At 47.7% G+C, this 21,386-nt stretch overlaps 1 protein-coding gene across 2 annotated transcripts in view; it reads left to right on the top strand.

Annotated features, from left to right (window-relative positions):
* Positions 1 to 21,386, top strand: part of Pgd (phosphogluconate dehydrogenase) — a 70,279-nt gene that overhangs the window by 16,952 nt on the left and 31,941 nt on the right. Inside the window, exon 1 of one of the 2 annotated variants that reach the window (XM_075685342.1) lies at positions 16,516 to 16,642. The exons of the other annotated variant lie outside the window; for it this stretch is intronic. Coding sequence (XP_075541457.1) covers positions 16,593 to 16,642 — 50 coding nt within the window. The 5' untranslated portion in view covers positions 16,516 to 16,592. Of the gene's footprint in view, positions 1 to 16,515; positions 16,643 to 21,386 lie in introns of those variants that run through there. 2 annotated transcript variants of the gene reach the window in all.

The following is a 21,386-nucleotide window of genomic DNA, read 5'->3' on the forward strand; positions in this document are numbered from 1 at the left end:
CCAAAAGCCGAGCGACTCCTCGAGCATGGACGATAACGCCGCGCAGCGAAAGTCGTGGCGGCTGCAGTCGTGTTCGGAGACGAGATTCCCGGCGTCTTCGCCTTGGTCGCCTCCGTGCTCGTTGGCGTCGCGTTGACGTTGCCGACGCCGATCGGTGGGGCTTCTTCCAGAGTTCGCTTGGTCTTCCGAGAACTCGTCGTGTCCACCTTCCGCGTTGCCGGCCTCGTCCACCTAGCCCTGGCACTTACCGCTGCGCGCTCATTCTGCTCAGAATAGGGCGATGGTCTTTGCCGATGTCCCAGGTATGCGGCTGCCGCCTGTCTGGTCCTCCGCCGACTCTTCATCGCAACGACTGAAACAAACTTGTACCACGCAGGAGAAGAGGCGTACGCCGGGGCGATGGCTGACCGGCAGATTAGTTCGGTAGTCAGCGCTAAAGAACAGCGGGACCAGCGGGACCAGCGGCTGCTCTTCGTCAACAGAGGCTGTTCGCTCTTGCTAGGCCTATGGCTCGGGTTCCTCTCTCCTTTAGGCATGGCGCTTCCTCTGTGGTCCGTTCAGCAGGCCTCGCTGGTCGACTCACGCCTTGCCCACAAAGCGCTGAGAGTAGCCTTGTCCTCTGGGAAAGGTCCTCGGGCTCAGTAGGCCGTCTTGAGTGAGGGCTTGCTGGCAGGAAACCACGCGTTTAGGCTATAGGGCAGGCGGGAAACGGTATACGGGCTGACGATCGGGACAGAGAAACCTGTTCGATCTGGCGTTCCGAAGGTCTTCCTCGAGCCTGATTGCACGTGCATCACGAAGCGCGCACGCGCACCTAGTGCTTCGTCATCTTCGCGGCGGCGCTCCGTGCTTTAGTGTCTTAAATAGCAGACGACGACGACGAGGAAACGTCTGCTTCAACATTCCTGTTATTTTCAATCACTATTATTGAAATACTCGAATATCAAGTAATATCAAGTAATATACCTCGAATATCAGTTGTCAGTTGTCGTTCCAGACGGTAGTCATAGCTATAAAATCTGAAATACACGCCATCAGGTTGCAAAGTTCTCCCCCACGTGTATTTAATTTATTTTATTTTCCAATTCCTTTTGAATGTGGCACTACATGACTTTATCTTCCTGCTAACTCGAATAATACCAATATGGAGAGAGGGCCAGTATATATATATACTGGCCCTCTCTCCATATTGGTCCTCTCTCCATATATATCTATATATATATATATATATATATATATATATATATATATATATATATATATATATATATATATATTCTGACGGCCTTCGTCAGAATAAACCGTCAGAATTTGGTTTATTCTGACGAAAACCGTGCCACATCCGAAACGTTAAAAAAATTAAACATGCAATTCTCGTAAGTGCGCACCTTCGTTTCTTGAACTACCTATGCACCGGACCTACAGAACTTTTCATTGAACTATATATATATATATATATATATATATATATATATATATATATATATATATATATATATGTATATATATATATATATATATATATAAGGAACACACGGGAGATTACTTCTACTTACTAATTAAATTAATGGAATTGAAAGTGGATGAAAAAACAATTTGCCGCAGGTTAGGAACGATCCCAAGTCTTCGCATTGCGCGTGCGATGCTCTAACCAATTGAGCTACCGCGGTGCCGTTTTCCCATCCACATTCTTGGGTATTCATGTTTTTTTTTTTTTTACTACTAGAACTAACCTTGGGAGTGTTAGCCAGCGCCACCACTCACAAACCTTGGCGGCGGATGTGGAACATCCTTTGTGCCGCAGGCGTCATGAATACGTGACCTTTTTGAGTGAGGGCAACTGGTCAATAAGCCCACACATGCTGCCTGAAGGCATCAATGTTGCCGGATTAGAAACCATCGTTTCTTTTTTAGTCACAGCCATCTGAAGCCAACAGGTAATGACGAGAGTACTACTGCACTGTAAAATAATTTGCACCCTTAAAAGTAAATCAAGGTGTACATCGGTCGATAAATCACACCTTTACGTGTGAGTACTACTACAATGTATAATAATTTACACCCTTGAAATGGATAAAGTTGTGAATTGTTCTGTAAATCACACCTTTACAGCCTTTTCGAGTGCAATGCTATGATTACTGCAAAATATTTTACGCCCTTAAAAGTGAATAGTACTGTAAGTTTATCTATAAATCACACCTTTACACCCTTTCCGGGTGTATTTGTATGAGTACTACTGCATCGTGAAGTAATCTACAGCCATAAAAGTGAATAAAGGTGTGAATCGGTCTATAAATCATACATTTAACTCTTTTCAGGTGTAATAGTTTTAGTACTACTACACAGCAAAATAATTTACACCCGTAAGGTGAATAAAGGTGTAAATCTTCTATAAATCACAGCTTTAAGCCATTTTTGGGTGTAATGGTGTGAGTACGTGTAAAGTATGAATGAATGAATGAATGAACTTTATTTCCCTTTTAAGAAGGGGAGGGGCCGGGGGGGGGGAGAGGGAGGTCTAAGTATTCCAGTCCCAGCAGGCGACCGTCACCAGATTATGTGGCTAGACGTTCGTCTACGAGTCGTGGTAGGCCCCCGCTACCTCCTCAGCCCACCTCAGGACTCGGTCCTGTAGGGTGGGATCGGAGCTGCACAGGGCAGTCTCCCACAGCTCCTCGCTACTAATTATTGGTTTGGCGCGTGCGGGGGGGGGGGGGGGGGGAAGAATTTGATGGGGCATTGTCACATGATATGGGAGAGATCTGCTATCGCGACAGGGCAAAAGCGACACTTGGATGTCGGGTACGTGGCGGGAAAGAATAAGTGCAAAGTGCGCGGGGTAAGAAAAGTGCGAGTTTGTAGTTGACGCCACAGTATTTCTCTCTGGCGCGTTCTAGGCACAGAGGGAGGTGGATACATTAGGCGTTGGTGTCCGTTATGTATGCAAATTTCATAGAATGTGACGAGTGTCTCTTTATTGGTGTGTTGTTGGGAGTCATTTGGTTCTAGAGTTAGGCCCAAATTTGCGGCCACTCGATCCGTGAATCCTCGAGCAGCGGCATGAGCCATTTCGCTGCCTTGGAACTTGCCAAGGTTGACGACTGGGCGTGTTGGTATAGCATACCAACACGCATTCTGTGGTCTGTAAGCGCTCTGTGGTGTGTGTTTCTCTTCTGTGCGTCTCGTCAAAATGTTGCGCAATCCAACATCTAAGCTGCCTTGGAGTCCTTGATGTGCTGGAGTCCAGAAGAGAGCGATGTCGTTTTCTGGTGGGTCAGCGACAAGTAGAGAGTGCGCGAGGTTGTTAATGTAGCCGTTACTGAGGTTCGGGATAGCAGTCTTAGAATCACTATAATGAGGACGTCGCACTCGGGTAGCCCCGATGCGAGTGCAATGGCGGCTTCTTCCGCGTCGCCCGCCGAGGTGGACAAACAGTGTTGTCCTGGTTGTTTACGACTGCTAGAGCATAACGATGTCTAGTGGTGTAGGCTGCAGCGTCCACATAGTAGACTCCTTCAGCACCTTGGCTCGAAGTTTGCGGCGTTTGACGTGAAATTCGGGGTGCATGTTTCTGGGTAGTGGCTGGATGTGGTATTGGCCGTGTATGTTCGGAGGAAGTTTATGTCGCTTGCTCTCGTTGAATGGTGGAGCATGATGAAATTGTCTCAGGATCTCACGCCCATGCAGCTTCAGTGGTGGTGAGTCTGTGGTATTGCGATGATAGATGTGCTTCGGTTAATTCTTGAAGGGTGTTTAGTGTGGCTGTGGCCATCAGCCTTTGTGTGAATGCTCTAATTGGAACACCAAGAGCGACTTTGTGTATCTTGCGGATCAAGCAATTCACAGTATCCTCTTCCTGCCTAGAGAGTGATAGATATGGTAGTGCGAAAGTGATTTTGCTTAAGTCAAAAGGCTTGATTAGCTGAATTAGCTCCTTCTCTCGAAGCCCTCCGTGTTTGTTGGAGATCCTCCCATCAGGCGGAGCGTATTATTTACCGTTGTTTGTGGTGCTTGCAAGGTGTGCAGATTTGCTCGGTTGAATTTGAGGTGCAATCCTAGGACCCTTATCCTGTCTACGTGGGGTATAGGGTGCCCATTTACACCTATTAAAGTGAATAATGGTGTGAATCGGTCTATAAATCACACCTTTGCAAGCTTTGCGGATGTAATGGCGTGTGTTATAGAAGGTTTACATCATTATTCACTTTTAGAAGTGGAAATCATCTTACGGTGCAGGGTGACAGAGATGGTGTGTATTCTTGGGCGTGAGTATTCGCCTATTCTGCTAACCTACGAGTAGACGCGTCGATGAGCTCGGAATGCTGAACCCTGCAGCGGGCGCAGTTTTATCGTGAAAGAGGCCAGCCTCAATACGGCATGTTAGTGCGTTTACTGTGGCAGTATGTGTGGATAAATTTCGAGGTGTCTTGAATCTTGAACGCAAAAGCCAGGTTTCCTGTTACCAGATCTCCCTCCCGCCCATACTTCCCGCGCAACTTCGTTAAATCGCGCGAGACGCTGAGTTCACTTCGTTGCTTCGAGGTTTCCCGCGCGTTATGGCCTCTGGGAACATATGTCGAAAAATCGTAACACACCTGTGCAAATATAAATGTGACAGTGCATGTATTTCCGCGGTTCTGTCGACGTTTGGCGATATTGAAAATTCATCTGTTGGTGCAGGGTGCGCGGGCCCGCTTGCTACGTCAGGAAATCGTGTCTAGTAAATGTGCGGGGCGAGCAGGACGTTCGACCGTAAGCTCTTGCTCGGTATTTTGTGGCGGCTGCGATATAGCTAGCATATTTAGTGGACGTTGCGCATTCTGTCGCAACTGGGTAATTCTATATGATTGACGACTCTGGCCAGTTTTCGCAACGAAAAGTGCGCAATCGTGGGAGCGTGCGTTACGCGGATAAGACGTTTCCAAATGCCTACGTTTCACGGTCGGAAGATACCAAGGTCGTCGGCTTCGGCAGAGCGCACCGCCAGATACTCGTCTTTTAACCCTTCTTGGGCGTGTGTGTGTGCGTGTGTGCGTGTGTGCGTGCGTGCGTGCGTGCGTGCGTGTGTGTGTGTGTGTGTGTGTGTGTGTGTGTGTGTGTGTGTGTGTGTGTGTGTGTGTGTGTGTGTGTGTGTGTGTGTGTGTGTGTGTGTGTGTGTGTGTGTGTACGCGCGCTTTGCTTTCTTGCTCTTTTCCTGCGCCTGGAAAATTATACCACTAGTCTCTCTCTCTCTCTCTCTGTGCTTTGCTTTCTTGCTCTTTTCCTGCGCCTGGAAAATTATAACAATGGTCTCTCTCTCTCTCCCTCTGTGTGTGTGTGTGTGCTTTGATTTCTTGCTCATTTCCTGCGCCTGGAAAGTTATGTGAGTGGTCTCTCTCTCTGTGTATATGCTTTACTTTCTTGCTCTTTTACTGCGCTTCCACACACACACAACCACACACAGAGAAAGAGTGGGGTGGGGGAGAGAGAGAGAGCATATTGATATGATTTTCCAACAGCGGTGGAGAGAACAAATTTTTATAGGGCTGCTTGATTTGAAAACGCGTTTATTGATTCTGCCAGCTGTGCCGTTTTCTGTTCGTTCTACCTTTCCTTTATGAGGCAGCAAGGTTTTCGTCATCGGGGAAAACTTCTAATTATCAGTGAATTTTTCATTTCTGAAAAATGCAATAGAAACACAACAGTAACATTTTTCGTTTCTGTTGCTTGTAATTGAAGAAATCGTTACCTAAATCGGCTTTGTGAAGTTTTCGGTGGTCGTTTTCTGAAACATCTTAGGTTACTTCCATCAGCGGCGCTCTTTCTTTTCCCGTTAGTTCATCCCTTTCTCACAGCATATCCTATCCCGTTCTACTTGCGCTGGAAGAAACCTTGCGTGTCGACCATTGGTCACTGTGGCAATGTCCAACAACAAGGACGTTATTGCGCACGTGAGAGGCAGCCGCCAACAATGTTGCGTAACCCGCCGCCCAACGAATCGTGCACCGCAGCAAATATATATATATATATATATATATATATATATATATATATATATATATATATATATATATATATATATATATATATATATATATATATATATATATATATATATATGCCTATGTAGGCAATCGATGGCAACAACAAACAAGGTGCTCGTTGTCGAGCCTTCGTGCAGACTATAGTACGTACCAACCACTCGGAGGCACCTGCAATTGGACGTCTATCAACGAGACATTTCCTCTCGCTGTGAGGATCGTCGTGTAACTCGGACCTCCCATCGCCGAACCGACATTTTTTTTTCTCCTATGGGGTATCGGTCATGGTTGTGGTGGTTGTCGTAGTAAGAAATGCGCTGTTCGTGTGGCATAGATTATACGTGTCGCAGGTATGGTTATTGTTAAAGAAGTGCTTACGTGGATCTGTTATGCCGATTTCACCTTCTGACTGAGCAGACTTTCTTAAGACTACGTGAATCGCCATTAAGCCGTCCTCAAACCGCTTTCATCTCCAATCCAGAACGAGCTTTTTTCTCGATCATTGGCCCAGGTTTTATGCACTGCAGATTATATTTGTGCAAACGTTAATTGAGCCACTAAACGCACAAATTCTCGATGCGCTACCAGATAGTCACGGTTTGGCTGCACAAAAAATGCGAAACCGAAAACGATTATTGTAAACATTTATAGTTCTTCCAGAGAGGAAACAGGTGGATATTGAAAACGTGGTGGTCACTACAATGCGACTCGCTCAAGGTAGGGACAAATTAATTTTGTTTGGAGATTTTAACGCACAACACCCAGACTGGGGCTACAGGAGATACAATCCCAAGGGAATCTTGTTAGCGGATGCCGTAGAGCGCTATAGACTTTTCCAACCAACCCAACCGGATCTCACAACGTGAATCGGAAACGGCGTGTCCAAGCACACTTCGCCCGACCTCACCTTAACCAACAACGAAAGTGAGACGCTATGGACGAGCCTACAGGTGAGAACCTATAGGAAGCGATCACTATATTTTAAGCACACCTGCTAATGCAGTCAGGACTCGAAGAGCTATTGGCAAGGCAATGCTATCCGACTGTGCCAAATTCCGCGAAAAACAGGAAACGATCGAAAGCGTAACAGACATGGGAGATCTGGGCCGAGCGGGTCAGAGTTACCTACGCTGGGGTCACAAAAACAATTGAAAGAACGGAGGCTCCAACCGTGAACAGTCACTTCTTGCATCTTTGGGAAGCCCGGAGAGGCCTCACAAAAAGATGGAAAAGGCAGAAGCTTAATCGCAAACTTAGGATTCGCATGGCCCAGCTAGCACCGGAAGCTAACGAACGCGCACAAAAGTTAAGCGATAGCAACTGGCGTCAGCTTAGCGACTGGCTTTGTGGCACGTTGACTACAAAGAAAACATGGCACATTTCTCGAAGTATGATCGACCCGGAAGGAACAAAAACAGGTGTGTCTTCTTTTCACGGTCTTGTTGACACTGCCTTTATTGCTCAGTATAAAAGGATCATATAGGTAATAAGCTCGCAGTTGTTAGTCAGCGCAGTGTCTTTGTGGTTCCTACTTTTGCGTCCCGTCTTGAAGCGCTGCTCTTTCTGCCATCTAAGTCTCTTAAGTCACTTGCTAGTTTCTGCCTATCTGCAATGTATTCATTTGGTTTGGGTATACCCGGTCATAAAGGTTTGCTTTTTAATGAAACTGCCGAGTCACTGGCAAAGACGTCACTTTACGGCCCAGTTCTTCCTGCTGTACCAGCACACACCGCGGCGTCTAGATTTCGGATGCGTTCAATAACGAAAGTTTTGCCAGATTTACTGACTGCTCCTCCTAATTATAATTTTCCCTGGTGTAGTGAATCCCGTAACACAAATATGCTTGAGGTATATCCGACACAGAAGTACGTTGCCGCGTATTTCCCTCCTTGAACTTATACCTACACAGGTCGGGTTTGGTGCCCTCCCCTCTGTGCTCGTTTTGTAACGAGGAAGAAACAATTCATCACTACCTTCTATCTTGTCGACGCTTTACTGCGGCAAGAAAAAAATGCCGGAACTACCTCTTCGGAGACTTGGCCTGGACTTAACAGAGCAGGTTCGTCTGGGGCCTCCACGTTGGAATTCAGCCACAGCAACGTTCGTTTCGCCGTCCGAAAATTTCTTATGGAATGCAACTAAATGCCCTGTTAAAATTTCATCTTTATTTATTTCATGTTCTTTCAAATTAATGGTCATTCATTCGATCTGACTTCACTGATTTTGTTTTAACGGATAAGTTTACGTTCTACCTCGCTAAGTACATAGATATTCTGTAATTTGTCCTTCATTACGTAAATTAGAATAATCCATCCATTTCTTGGCCTACGGCGTGCCTCATAATCATATCGTAGCATTGACACGTAAAACATCAGAATTTAAAAAAAATGTCACTGAGCTGCAGTGCGGCGTGTCTGGCGCGAACGACGTTTCCTCAGCATAATCAGATCGTACCAGGCAGCAGCCGTTTAGTCGTCATTCCTGTTGGTATTTGTGGGTAGGTAATATTAGCGTTGATTCCGCTGTTTAAAGCCGTATATTGTTTACGGTCTTCCATATTACTCGCCGTCTTTCTGTGTGACCAAGTCCCATGTACTGGGAAATATATTTTAAGTGAAACGGAAAAGATTTACCTGTGTCAGATTTCGAAGTTCTGTCACATCAGCTAGATAACTTGATGAGCTCACATTATTTGTAAGGGACGTTGCAGAGTGACTTTAGCTAATTAAGCTTTATATAATTAATTTCCAGCATACAGTCGGTGAGTATTGAAGTAGCATGCATCCAAATTTCGCGTAAGAACACCCGTTTCTGAGAGATACGTCTCCACGATCTGTGGCAAAATGCATCGATGGCCCAGTCTGTACTTGTGAGCTACTTATGAAGTACCGATAGTTGATCAGTGATGATAAGCTCCGCAGACTGAAATCGCCATAGCGCCACAGAAACTGCGGCCCTCAAAACGGCCAGCCCTCTAAAGCTCAACGAACATTGACAGTACGAAAGCTTCTATGTCGCGTTTTGTTGCCAGATGTCTTCCCATAAGCAATCACGTCTGGGACTGGCAGGTCTCGAGGAAAGTGGTGACCGAAGGTGCCTTCGAAATAGAAACAGCGCCAGAAAGAACATTGCCAGGTGCTAAAATCAAAATAGGCATATATAGGCACGAAATACAGACATAGGCATCTTGAGGCACTATAGGTAAAACCGGTGCTAAAGCGCTTCCGATTCGTGCTCATCTAAATCCAAAGGTGGCGGCTGTGATGCGCAGAGGAAAATAAAAATTTGCCTATCATTCAATCTCTATGTATCACTGTAGTGCACGTCTCTTCCGATTACGGTATTGAAGCGGAACGGTATTGAAAATCTAAATTTAGCTGTAATCCCGTGCTTAGCGCCAGTTTTGAGAAATGCGTCTTCAGCATTTGTCGCTAAATGCATCAGTGACGGTCCGGTTAATACTTATGAGGTATGTATAGAGTTCTGATAAGTGATAACTGGGCTGATAAGTTGGCAGAGTTATTGATGGCGTATTTCTCGAGATAGATGCTAAGACAGTATTTCCGCTAAATATACATTGCTTCATTACTTGTCGTCTCCCGCAGTTGAAACACGTGCTCATATGTAACTGCAACTTCTATAGGTGAATTTTCGTCAATTACCTGAAAGCCCTCCGCAGTATGTATTGCAACTAGCGTCCGCCTCTTCAACGATCCCTCTGATGGGATAGAATTGCGATATATACCACACATCTTTGATAAGTCTGTTTCCATTAAATAGATAATCTGGTATATTTGAGGGAAGCTGTGTAGCTTCAGTCATGTTTTTTTGTCGTTGGAAGGACATTTGGTACTGGTGGAACTGAACGGCCAGAACTGAACTGCCAGAACGAAACTGCCAGAACTGAAGTGCCAGAACTGAAGTGCCAGAACTGAACTGCCAGAACCGAAGTGCCAGAACCGAAGTGCCAGAACTGAAGTGCCAGAACTGAAGTGCCATAACTGAATTGCCCGAACTGAACTGCCACAAATGAACTGCCAGAACGAAACTGCCAGAACTGAAGTGCCAGAAGTGAATTGCCAGAAGTGAACTGCCAGAACAGAACTGTCGGAACTGAACTGCCAGAACTGAACTGTCAGAAGTGAATTGCCAGAAGTGAACTGTCAGAACAGAATTGCCAGAACTGAACTGCAAGAACTGAAGTGCCAGAAGTGAATTGCCAGAACTGAACTGACTGAACTGAACTGCCAGAACTGAACTGCCAGAAGTGAATTGCCAAAACTGAACTGACAGAACTGAACTGCCAGAAGTGAATTGCCAGAGCTGAAGTACCAGATGTGAATTGCCAGAACTGAACTGCCAGAACTGAACTGTCCGAACAGAACTGCCGGAACTGATCTGCCAGAACTGAAGTGCCAGAAGTGAATTGCCAGAACTGAACTGACAGAACAACTTCCAGAACTGAACTGTCAGAACAGAACTGCCGGAACTGAACTGCCAGGACTGAACTGCCAGAACTGAAGTGCCAGAACTAAACTGCCAGAACTGAACTGCCAGAACTGAACTGCCAGAACAGAACTGCCGGAACTGAACTGCTGGAACTGAACTGCCAGAACTGAGCTGCCAAAACTGAACTGTTAGAAGTGAATTGCCAGAACTGAACTGCCGGAACTGAACTGCCGGAACTGAACTGTCAGAATAGAACTGCCAGAACTGAACTGCCAGAACTGAAGTGCCAGAAGTGAATTGCCAGAACTGAAGTGCCAGAACTGAAGTGCCAGAACTGAAGTGCCAGAACTGAAGTGCCAGAAGTGAATTGCCAGAACTGAAGTGCCAGAACTGAACTGACAGAACTGAACTTCCAGAACTGAACTGTCAGAACAGAACTGTCAGAACTGAACTGCCGGAGCTGAACTGCCAGAACTGAACTGCCAAAACTGAAGTGCCGGAACTGAACTGACAGAACTGAAGTGCCAGAACTGAACTCCCAGAACTGAAGTGCCAGAAGTGAATTGCCAGAACTGAAGTGCCAGAAGTGAATTGCCAGAACTGAACTGTCAGAACAGTACTGCCGGAACTGAACTGCCAGAACAGTACTGCCAGAACAGTACTGCCAGAACAGTACTGCCGGAACTGAACTGCCGGAACTGGACTACCAGAACTGGACTGCCAGAACTGGACTGCCAGAACTGAACTGTCAGAGCAGAACTGTCAAAACTGAACTGCCGAAACTGAACTGCCAGAACTGAACTGCCAGAACCGGACTGCCAGAACTGAAATGCCAGAGCAGCCTGCAGCTTGCTCCAGAGTGCATCTGACTACTGAAGTAACCCAAAGATTTGACTGCAGTGTTTGGCAAGATGACGAGATTCTCGATTTTGTGAAATTCACCCGAACGTTATTTGACCTTAACCACCCATAGGGTTGACCCGCCGTATTTACTTAGTGGCTGTGGTGTTGGGCTGCTAAGAACGAGTTCGTAGGATCGAATCCCGGCCATGGCGGCCGCATTTCTATGGGGGCGAAATGCGAAAACACCCGTGTACTTATATTTAGGTCACGTTAAAGAACCCCAGGTGGTCCAAATTTCCGGAGTCCCCCACTACGGCGTGCCTCATTATCAGAAATTGGTTTTGGCACGTAAAACTCCATAATTTAATATTTGTTTCGCACATAGGGTTGGCAACAGCTAAAAGTTCTGTGATTGAGACGAACAAATCAGATTTCCATCTGTGAGGTCGAATGCTCGATGAGGTGGGGCTTTTTGAGGTTAGTCTGCTGCTTATTTGTAGATTTGCTGATACTGAACGTATGAGTCGACGGTATCGAGTATACTTTCTTCCAGTGTAAATCTGTATAAATCTAGAAATATGGTATATGTATAATATGTAGGTCATGTTGACTTAAGCCATAAAGATGACGTTGCATGGTAAACATTCTACTAAGAAAGCTCTTTCATTAAGCATTTAATTCGCTGTATCATAAATTTGAGCCATCTATATTATATGTGTCGGAACCGTGAAAAACGCGAAGCACTTGCGATATTAGGTACCCGATCTCAAGGCTTAGCTTGAGGACCCGATTTCAATCAGAATAATGAGGTCAAGGCGAGGTCGTTGGCGGCAACTCAGAGGTGAGTTAAAGTCTCCTGAAAGCACCTCAACTTCTCGGTAAGATTTTCAAACTAAGGTCGTCTAACCTGACTGACAGTTTATGCAAGGTCACACCTCGTAAGGTCGTTTGTCCACATCTTATTTTGAGGTTTAGGCTTGTTTGCGCAAGTCCACTCTCTACTCCATAGTACTGAAGTTTGCGTATTTGCAGAGACCGTCTACCGTGGTCTGGATGAGTCATTTAACACCATATTTACACAAAAGCATTTCCAGCTGTCATTAAGCGGATAACTGCAGGGATTAATGACAGTTGACCTGAGTCCACACGGCAGCCCAAAATGCCATTGAGATCTCAACGGCAGTTCATCTCAGTGGTGTCTGGAGGTCTCAATTGGTAGTCAAGGCGGTGAACTTTTAAGATGGCAGCCTCGATGATGGAAGTGGAGGGACCGATACAGTGAGGAGATTGAAGTGGGTGCGAACATGACAGACATCGTCCACGTCTTTCTGGGAGACAATTTGTATATGTGGGAGCCTTACTACAAATTATATTTTATAAGGAAATTATATACAAGGCGCACAAACGAATGACGTCATAAAATGTTATAGAAATGCGATGATAGAGTAATGTCACATTCAAGCAGTAGAACAGTTATGCGTTGCGGATGTTGCTCAACGTATAGTTGCAAATTATTTTAGCGCACTCAGATAAGGACAAGAGGAAGAAGTGCGCTAATTTCAACCGTTGATTCTGTGGGAATTTGCACACTTATGCACTACGTGTTAATTCGGCCATCACTCCTGCTAGAAACGTCACACCACTCCTTTTAAAGAGGCCTCGCCTTTATCTACCAAATCAACGAAAGATAAAGAGAAGGCTTGATATATAAGTGTGCATGGTAGATGCGCATGGAGGATGTAAGTGTGTGAATTGTTTGTATGGATATATAAGTGTGCAGTGTTCAATTTTACTGCCTTGGCTTTTTGTTTGATTTCAGAAACCTTGTGCTGACCTGCAGTAACAAACAGCATAGCTCATTATTTTAGGATGAACAAAGCATTGTCCAGTGAAAGATAACTTGAAATGGGGGCCTTATTCTTATTGGCGTCTACAAACCGACTCCGCGTAGTCACGCGACCGTGAAGTTTTCCAGCCGAAGCCGTGTAAACTCAGTCGCCGGTCGTCCACATCAATTCGAATCGAAATATTTAACTGCATTTGTTTGAATGATCATTGAGCTTGACCGTGTAAGATAAAGGGGAAAATTATTACCCAGCTTAGTATGGCACGCAGTTCAATTACATAGTTCCCGAGTTTCAAGTTATCAATTCGTGTTCGCCGCTGCCACCTGAAAGCCTTCTACTTAACTCACTTGAAATACTTATTTAAGAAAGAAAAGTAGTCCTGCCTAGCTCTGCCAAGAAACGGCCGTGTTCGGCCGTTGGACCGGGACAAATTAGGATATGATAATGTATCGAACTTTAATGTATGTGTCTTACACGTTGTCGCTGCTTTCGCCGAGTTATTGATGTTATCATTACGCTTTTGTCTCATTGCGAAACGTGGTCTGTATCAGATTACGTCACCTGTGTTACGTTATGAGCGCCAGAACGAACAGCAACGACCCATACTTCATCGCTTGTCTGACAAGGTCGCGGGATCGAATCCCGGCCACGGCGGCCGCATTTCGATGGGGGCGAAATGCGAGAACACCCACGTACTTAGATTCAGGTGCACGTTAAGGAACCCCAAGTGGTCCAAATTTACGGAGTCCCCCACTACGGCGTGCCTCATAATCAGAAAGTGCTTTTGGCACGTAAAACACCATAATTAATCGCTTGTCTGAGCGTTGCGCAACCAGCTTTCCCGAGCTCAATCTCTCAAACGTTCGTGCTCCTCTAATCTCGATCGTAAACACGCCCACTTATAGTCAAGAGTTCGACGTAAGTTCGGCTGGTCAGGTAACATGATGATGAAGAAATTGCGGCCACTGACCAAGTCAAGGTGAAAAAACACACAGAGACGTTTCGGGACCCGTACGGGTTCCTTGATCACAGGCCTGGTTTTAGTGTGATCAAGGAACCCGTACGGGTCCCGAAACATCTCTGTGTGTTTTTTCACCTTGACTTCGGTCAGTGGCCGCAATTTCTTCAACGCCCACTTATGCTGACCATGCGCTCTTCGACATGCTCAGGTCTCGGATACTATTGCCTTGTGGTGCGCCATCGGCGTCACGATATGGTGAATGTTCGTCGCGTCGCTCTAATTTTGCTTCCACCGCCCGCTAGGCTTTGCCTTCTGGCGCTACTGTCAATTTACCCTTCAGTGCGAGGTACCTTACACACAGCTGGATGCCTGTCATCCGTGTCATTAACCATATCTCCAACACCTTGCCGCGGATTTCCATGCAGGTTCCCCTTTCGCCAAAACGAGGTTGTACTACATAATTGTTCCGGCCCGTTTCGCCGGTGCAAACGCCTCTGGCAGCACCACGTGACAGCTGCCGCTTCTTTTTGCTTCGCTTTTGTGCTGGATGGAACGTGATGGAAAGTACAGAAAACAAAGCAAAAGGAAAGAAAGTACAACAAGAGATTTCGTGAACTTTCACTTCCCTCTTCTGGCTAAAGTTCTCCCCTTCACGTTTCGCCCCTTTTTTTGGCAGTGCACGCACTGGCACCGGTAGCTAGCACGGCGCCAGCATTCCACGTGCCGGATGAATGCTCGTCGGTGGCTGTGTCAGCACGCGCGCGCGTTCTTCGGCGTCGGCTTAGCGCGTGACGCTCTGACCGAGAAGACTTGCCTCGAGAATTGCTCTTTCTGCAACTTTATTTCCGCCAGGGAAATGAAAAGTAGTCGGGGGGGGGGGGAGATTTCGGCGCCCCCCACCGTGCTCTGTGTTGAAGGGGGGGGGGGAGGTTGCTGCTGCTGTCGGAGGCTGCGGCCACAATTGATTCGTCACGCCTCCTGGTATAACTGTGTTGTCTCTCCTCCTCCGGTATAACTGCACAGCCAGCTCCGCTGTCATGCCCCCCCCCCCCCCATCTCCTCTCTTTTTTAACCCGGTAGACGGGGGTAGCACCGCGGGCCCGCCGTCGCTGCTTTGCGTGTCGGTGTGTCGACGCGCTCTCTCGTTTTAACTTTCACTATAATCCTCACACACACTGCAAGACCGGGCCGCGCATTGCGAAGTGGAGTCCGGCAGCTCGGTTCGAGGAGGTTGGAAAGGAGGGAGAAGAGGCCGAGGGGGGCACACTTCCGCGCGTTTCACGCGCGCGAGCACCTAGAAAACGGGTTCCGCGTTTTCTTGTTTCTTTTTCTGCTTTCACTTTGTTTTTTTGTTCTTCTCGCGTCGCGCAGCGGCTAGTGGTCGTGGCTTTTTGCGGGCGGCGCGGCGTGTTTAATTTTGCTCCGCGGACCGCTGCTCCGCGCGTTATTACGCCGCTGGAGCTAGCTGGCTACGAGTCGGCTGCGCTCGTCTGTCTCGATCGGGTGGCTGTGTCGTCTGCTTAGTTTCAAGCCGTGTCGTCGTCTGCTTCACTGTCAGAGGCACAGTAGTGTCTCGTGCTCGCCCGCGTTCGTGTGTTGTTGTCTACCGACAGCCGCAGTGAAAGGGAGTGCGCGCATGCCCTGGAATCGTGGTTGCCGGCGGTAACCATCATCACCCATTTTCTCCGCCCTCCTGGTATCAGCGTGCCCCAATCTGAAGTGGAGAGCCTGTCGCTGCATCAGTGCCGGCCTGCGCACGCGCGCGTTCGTCGAGGTTACCTTCTGTGGCTCGGCTGAGCACGGGTCGTCGTTCAGCCTGCTAGCGACATTGCAACGCTTACTTATCTTCTACTGATATAGTTTCGTTTTTATTCAATCGACGGAGAAAAGAGTACGCCCCCTTCGATTAAACGACAGGGCGCCGCATCTCTGGAGTGCACGGAGTGGATCGTCTGCAGCTGCGTCGAAGGCTCGCCGAGCTCTCCCGATCAGGCCTGGTAGTCCAGAAGTGGGCTGTACCGTTCACGAACCGTTCGTGTTCCTTCTGCGAGCAACGGCACAGTCCGTTGCGGATTCGTCCAGAGGGTGCCCCCGGAAGGTTCGAGACCCAAGAACATTTCGAACTGCTATTGTGCACCAGCAAGAACTTCTCATCCGTAGTTTCGCAGTAGCCGGGATTTCTTCTTTCTGCCGCAGTGATATTCCGGGATATCTGCAAGTCCCGGGTCATCGCACCCGCTTTTCCTTCTGTTCGACGAAGCACTCTCGGCTGTGCGCCTGACGTCACTCGGAGTGTCCCGGCCAAGAGAAGCCGACGTTCCGCTGCTGACCGACCGTCGCGGCGACTGTCTCGGGGAAAAGAAAAACCCCGTGTGCCGCCGAGCAGTTTCCGTTGTTTAGCCGGGTGCCCAGTGTTAGTCACAGCCGGCGACCGACCACTTCGCTCGGTTTACACGCCTCCTGCGGTCAGACATGGGCGCCGGTCTCTGCAGCCGTTCGGCCAAATGGCAGCCTGGAAAAGAGTGAGTGCCGTTGGCGCCGTAACCCTGTTTTGACTGAGTTGATTGGTTGATTGTGATCGCCTTTATAAGACCGAGGATCTGCCAAATGATCTCGCGTCTCGCTTTTGGACGGTTTTTGTCGGGTCTATAGATGAAACTCCGAAGCTGAGCGTTCCCGGATGGACTCTCGAGAGGCGCTGCATAACCCACCGCTGTGTGGGGCACAGTGGGTGTTACGTTCTGCTGCTGAACAAAAGAGGTCGCGGGTCCGATTCCCTGCCATGCCGGCCGCTTGCCTGTGGGTGTAGATTACCAATGGGCGTATCGTGCTTCAGGGTGGTGCCTAGGTGGTCGAAATTAATCTTTTGGCCCGCCGCTACAGAGTCCCTCGTAACCAAGTGTGCGCGCATGCCTTGGCACCGTTTTAGTCTCAAAATTTGAGAATTAACGTATGGCGTGTCGAAAACGCGCGTACATTTTTTTTTTCTTCTCTACAGTGCGCTCGTCGGCACCACAGCTTGCACCAGGTTAGCCTTAGTTTTCGAAGGAAAACGGGCGAGTTGACGCCCAGTGATGAATCATTGACGTTGTCTTTCTTGGTGGCCTTGGCAGGTTTTGTTTCGCGTATTGCTCCAATCGCGTCTGGTTTGGCGTGCAGGTCACGGCCTTGGATCGGCTGCCGGAGTGATTGAACGCTCAAGCCTCGGGCGCGTTTTCCCCCGCCACTGTACTTCGAAGTTAAAAGGGACACTAAATATGAAAATAACTTGCCAGTAGTATTGTGTTAAGATATCGAATACAGAAGCCACTCGTAGTTGTTGGAAGAGGAGACTTGACGTAAGTGAGAAATGACGTTGAAAACGAAAACCTCGAAACTTTCACGCCAATTTGCCGTTGATTTGGATCGCGTCGATTTGAGTCTGTAGTTACTATTTTTTTAATGGACCGCCTCGTATTCTAAAGCAGCCAAATGTTGAAGTTGGCAAGTTTCGCGCGGCAGCGCCACAGATACGAGAAAATGCTTGCGGATTCATTACATAGCATTGACTTACCAGCGTTGCTGTTACGAGGCTATATCAAAGGATCCCCCCCCCCCTCCTTCATGTTCTCTTCCGCATGGTAATTAACCTGTTACCCTAAAATAACGAAAATAATTTTCGAAGAACACTTTCCCAGTTCCACTTGATTTCGGGTCACTCTTCGTATACTGTCTCATTAACACAATAGCGCATCGCAGGCTCGTCTTCGAGCGGTGTGCAGATGCCGACAAAAGTAACTGGAACATGGGCGCTGTGGTACAACTGCGTCCCAGCGTGCTCAAGTGGAAGCAAGAAGTCGGATTACGCATGCGCGCAGGACGGCGACCGTGGAATTTCAATTCCAACGGCATTTATCAGTCTCGAGGCTGTAGTATACTATAGTGAGGCCATTGGGACCCATTTCGGCCACAGCACCCGCGTTCCAGTTACTTTTGTCCGCGCCTGTATAATGTTCAATCTTGAAGACTGTTGGAACTTCGCGCCATGCAGTGTTGGCTTGAATGCTGTGAGGCCACGTTTTACGTCTGGACAGCCGCGCACTTCTGGCAAAACCGGGTCGCACTGCGCATGTCTGCCCATATGTGCCATCATGTACTGCACGTTGCCTTAGTTTAGTTGTTTTTGGTGTTTACTCATCAACGATTTTTTTTTTGTAGTATTCATCATTAATTTGAAACATGTCTCCGGAATTGTATGGCAGTGGTTTAGCGGCATTATTCTCGTCTGCCTTTTGAGAAAACTGACGCTAAGTTGATTTTGACCGTTCTGCCGCCACGTGTACAGCGAAAAAAAAAAAAAAGCGCCCGTCAAGCGCATTCGCCTTCACGGAGATGCTTCTTTCAGCATCTAACAGTTGTACTTAAGCAAAGTTTTTTTTTTTCGCAATCGTAGCATACCAGTCGATAATAAGGGCTGACTTGAAAAACATTTGCGTCCCCGAGCTGTTGCGGTGTCTCGGGAGGATATACACATGATATACCAGCTAACGTTTTTTTTTTCGCGGGCATCTGCAGTAAGCGGAACAACACTAATACCTAATAAATAGAAAGTTAGAATCTGCTTAATCGGACGTTTCGCAAACCGCCCTACAACTTTCTAACTGGATTCTTTTTTTTTTGCCTGGCTTCGTTGCTTCCGAAGTTTGTTAATTAATCTTGCTAATTATGAAATCAATCAAGAATACAAAAGTGACTTACTCCATACAATAGTCGGCAACGTGCATTTGGTCGCGTCGTCTTAAAGAGTGCATCGGCATATTTCTGAACTCTGGCTAAACTTAGCTGGGACACCCTGTATATATTCTCACGCGTCTCCAAAGATGACTGGTGACGTTGTTTTTCGTAAGCCAGCTGGTCCCCATTAAGCGTCGCCAGTCCTCTTCGGAGAGACGCGACAATACACGTATTGCCGCGCAAAAACCCACCGCAAACAGTATAAGCAAGCTGCCGTGTTCAACGTACGCGGAGAAGCATGCGGCTTGCGTTTTAACTTGAGCAGCTGCCCATGGCTCTGGGGCATCGTCTCCCACCCGGCGAGTGTATGGATGGATGTTATGAGTGTCCCCTTTGGAACGGGGCGGTGGATTGCGCCACCAAGCTCTTGCTATTGTACTGCCTAATGTCCTACCTAGGTTGAACAATTGAAAAGAAAAACGCTGTGAACTCCCACAACCAGATGTTCGGATCCCTTATTGCGAACTGTGCTTTTGTACGTCTCTATTATTCCGCTCCGAAACGCACCTGTCGAGCATCGCAAACAAGGAGCGCGGCCGCCTTTTGCCTGCACTCTCCATTGGCGCGCGTTTGCTTTCCTCGTATATGGGAACGTATATGAAAAGAACGCGAAATATGTGGATAACTCATTCACGCGCGTCGCTCGCCGGTGCACGATAAGAAGGGGTATGCGTTCACCGCATAGGGAACTTAATTAAGGTCGACGCAATTTTCGCGAGATAGCCCGACCATCGAGCGAAAGTGATGGTCTTCGCGAACAGTCATGCCCACATAAGCGCGAGGTCGCGGGATCGAATCCCGGCCACGGCGGCCGCATTTCGTTGGGGGCGAAATGCGAAAAACACCTGTTTCCTTACATTTAGGCGCACATTAAAGAAACGGTGTTGGTCCAAATTTCTGGAGTGCTCCCAACTACGACGTGCCTCGTAATCGGAAAGTGGTTTTGGGAAGTAAAAAGCCATAATTTGTATTTTTTTCGTCACGCCCTCATGTCGGTACGTGCATCCACGGCCGGCTGTCCGTCGCGGAGTATATACATCTTAATAGAATGCGTCGTTTGACTAGTTTGTGCGCGTTTACACTTTGGAAAGAATGTGGTGCAAGCAATGTATAGATCAGCAATACGATAAACTGTCTCCAAGTGTCATCTTTACTCTCGTTCTTTTCTTTCATTTTTTCGCCACACTTTTCGCAATATAACTTCGCGAAATATTGCTGCTTGTGTGTTACGAAAGTTCGGATATGATAGGATAACCGTATATATGGGTGCGCAAATTACGAGTGGTTTCCTGTACTTTCATTTCTTTTTCTAGAAGAAGCTTGATTGTTTAGACGTATACAATATTTCATCGCTGCTTTATCAGCATTCCTCAGTGGGGCTATACACGGACTCTTTCGCTTGCGTACGCGCGGTTTGTATGATGTAATCGTGCCCTTATCATGGTTTCCGCGTTATAAATACTGAGATATAGATAGTTTGCATTGACGTCATCGGGGCCACCGTGTTGGGGTACTAGCGCGTCGGGAGGCTGCCTAAAGAAGAAACGCGACAGCACCACTTGGCGCATCAATTGTGCCGGGCGTACAAATCGAAAACGGTGGCAATGCGGTCAAAAAAACGGTCACCGTCGAAGAGGCCAGACACCGGTATGTTGCGCTGACGTCATAGTGGCTGCCACCTTCGGTTCATGCAAGTACGGTGAGAAGCCGCGTCCGTGACGTCACGTGACAGGTATACATATGCGGCCGAATTCGCGGTTATCGGGTGTCGTGTTCGTTCGAGCCTCGGACGTCGCGGTTATATCCTTGACCTCCAAAGAGAATATGACGCTCCGGCAGTTCCTGTACGCGTATGCGGTTGATCGCCGCTTCGGAATGCCAGAGAGAATGAATGAACGGAAAATACGGCGCGGTTACATTTGGGCAGCGTCATTAAGCGGGATTGAGGTCGAGACGAGAGCATGACCGCTCGGCGTTCCTTCTGTGTCCGCGTCTCGACTTGCACGAGCGGCTTCCGGGAACGTCATCAGCGCGGAAATGACGGAAGCTCGCCTTTTCTTCTTGACGACCACTTCGCTTAAGCGGCCGCCTGACAAAGGAAAGAGGGCGAGCAGGGGGAAGGGAAATGTGTCGCCGCCATATTCCCCCCCTCCCGCGCACTTCCACGAGACCCGAAGACAGCTTTTCGAGTCGGCGCTTATATTACCACGACTGGTATGTGTTACGGACGTGAAAAAAAAAAAAGAAATCTTCGTTTAAATACCGTGGTTAGACGCTGAAGACGGCATCGTAGGCACTGCGTAGAGTCACGTTCAGTATGAGCTGCAACAAAAGATGCCCGGTTTCGCAAGGGCTCCAAGACTGGACGGCGGAGCCGACATATACGGAAAAAAATTGGTTTAATATATAGCGGTGATTCGGTACGATTCTTAGTTATTCCATTTCTTTTGTCTGGCCGGGGCATCGCCGTGCACTCTGGGAAGCCCCCTTCGA

The sequence above is a fragment of the Dermacentor variabilis genome, chromosome 3 (genome assembly GCF_050947875.1).
Source record: "Dermacentor variabilis isolate Ectoservices chromosome 3, ASM5094787v1, whole genome shotgun sequence".
Taxonomy (NCBI): domain Eukaryota; kingdom Metazoa; phylum Arthropoda; class Arachnida; order Ixodida; family Ixodidae; genus Dermacentor; species Dermacentor variabilis.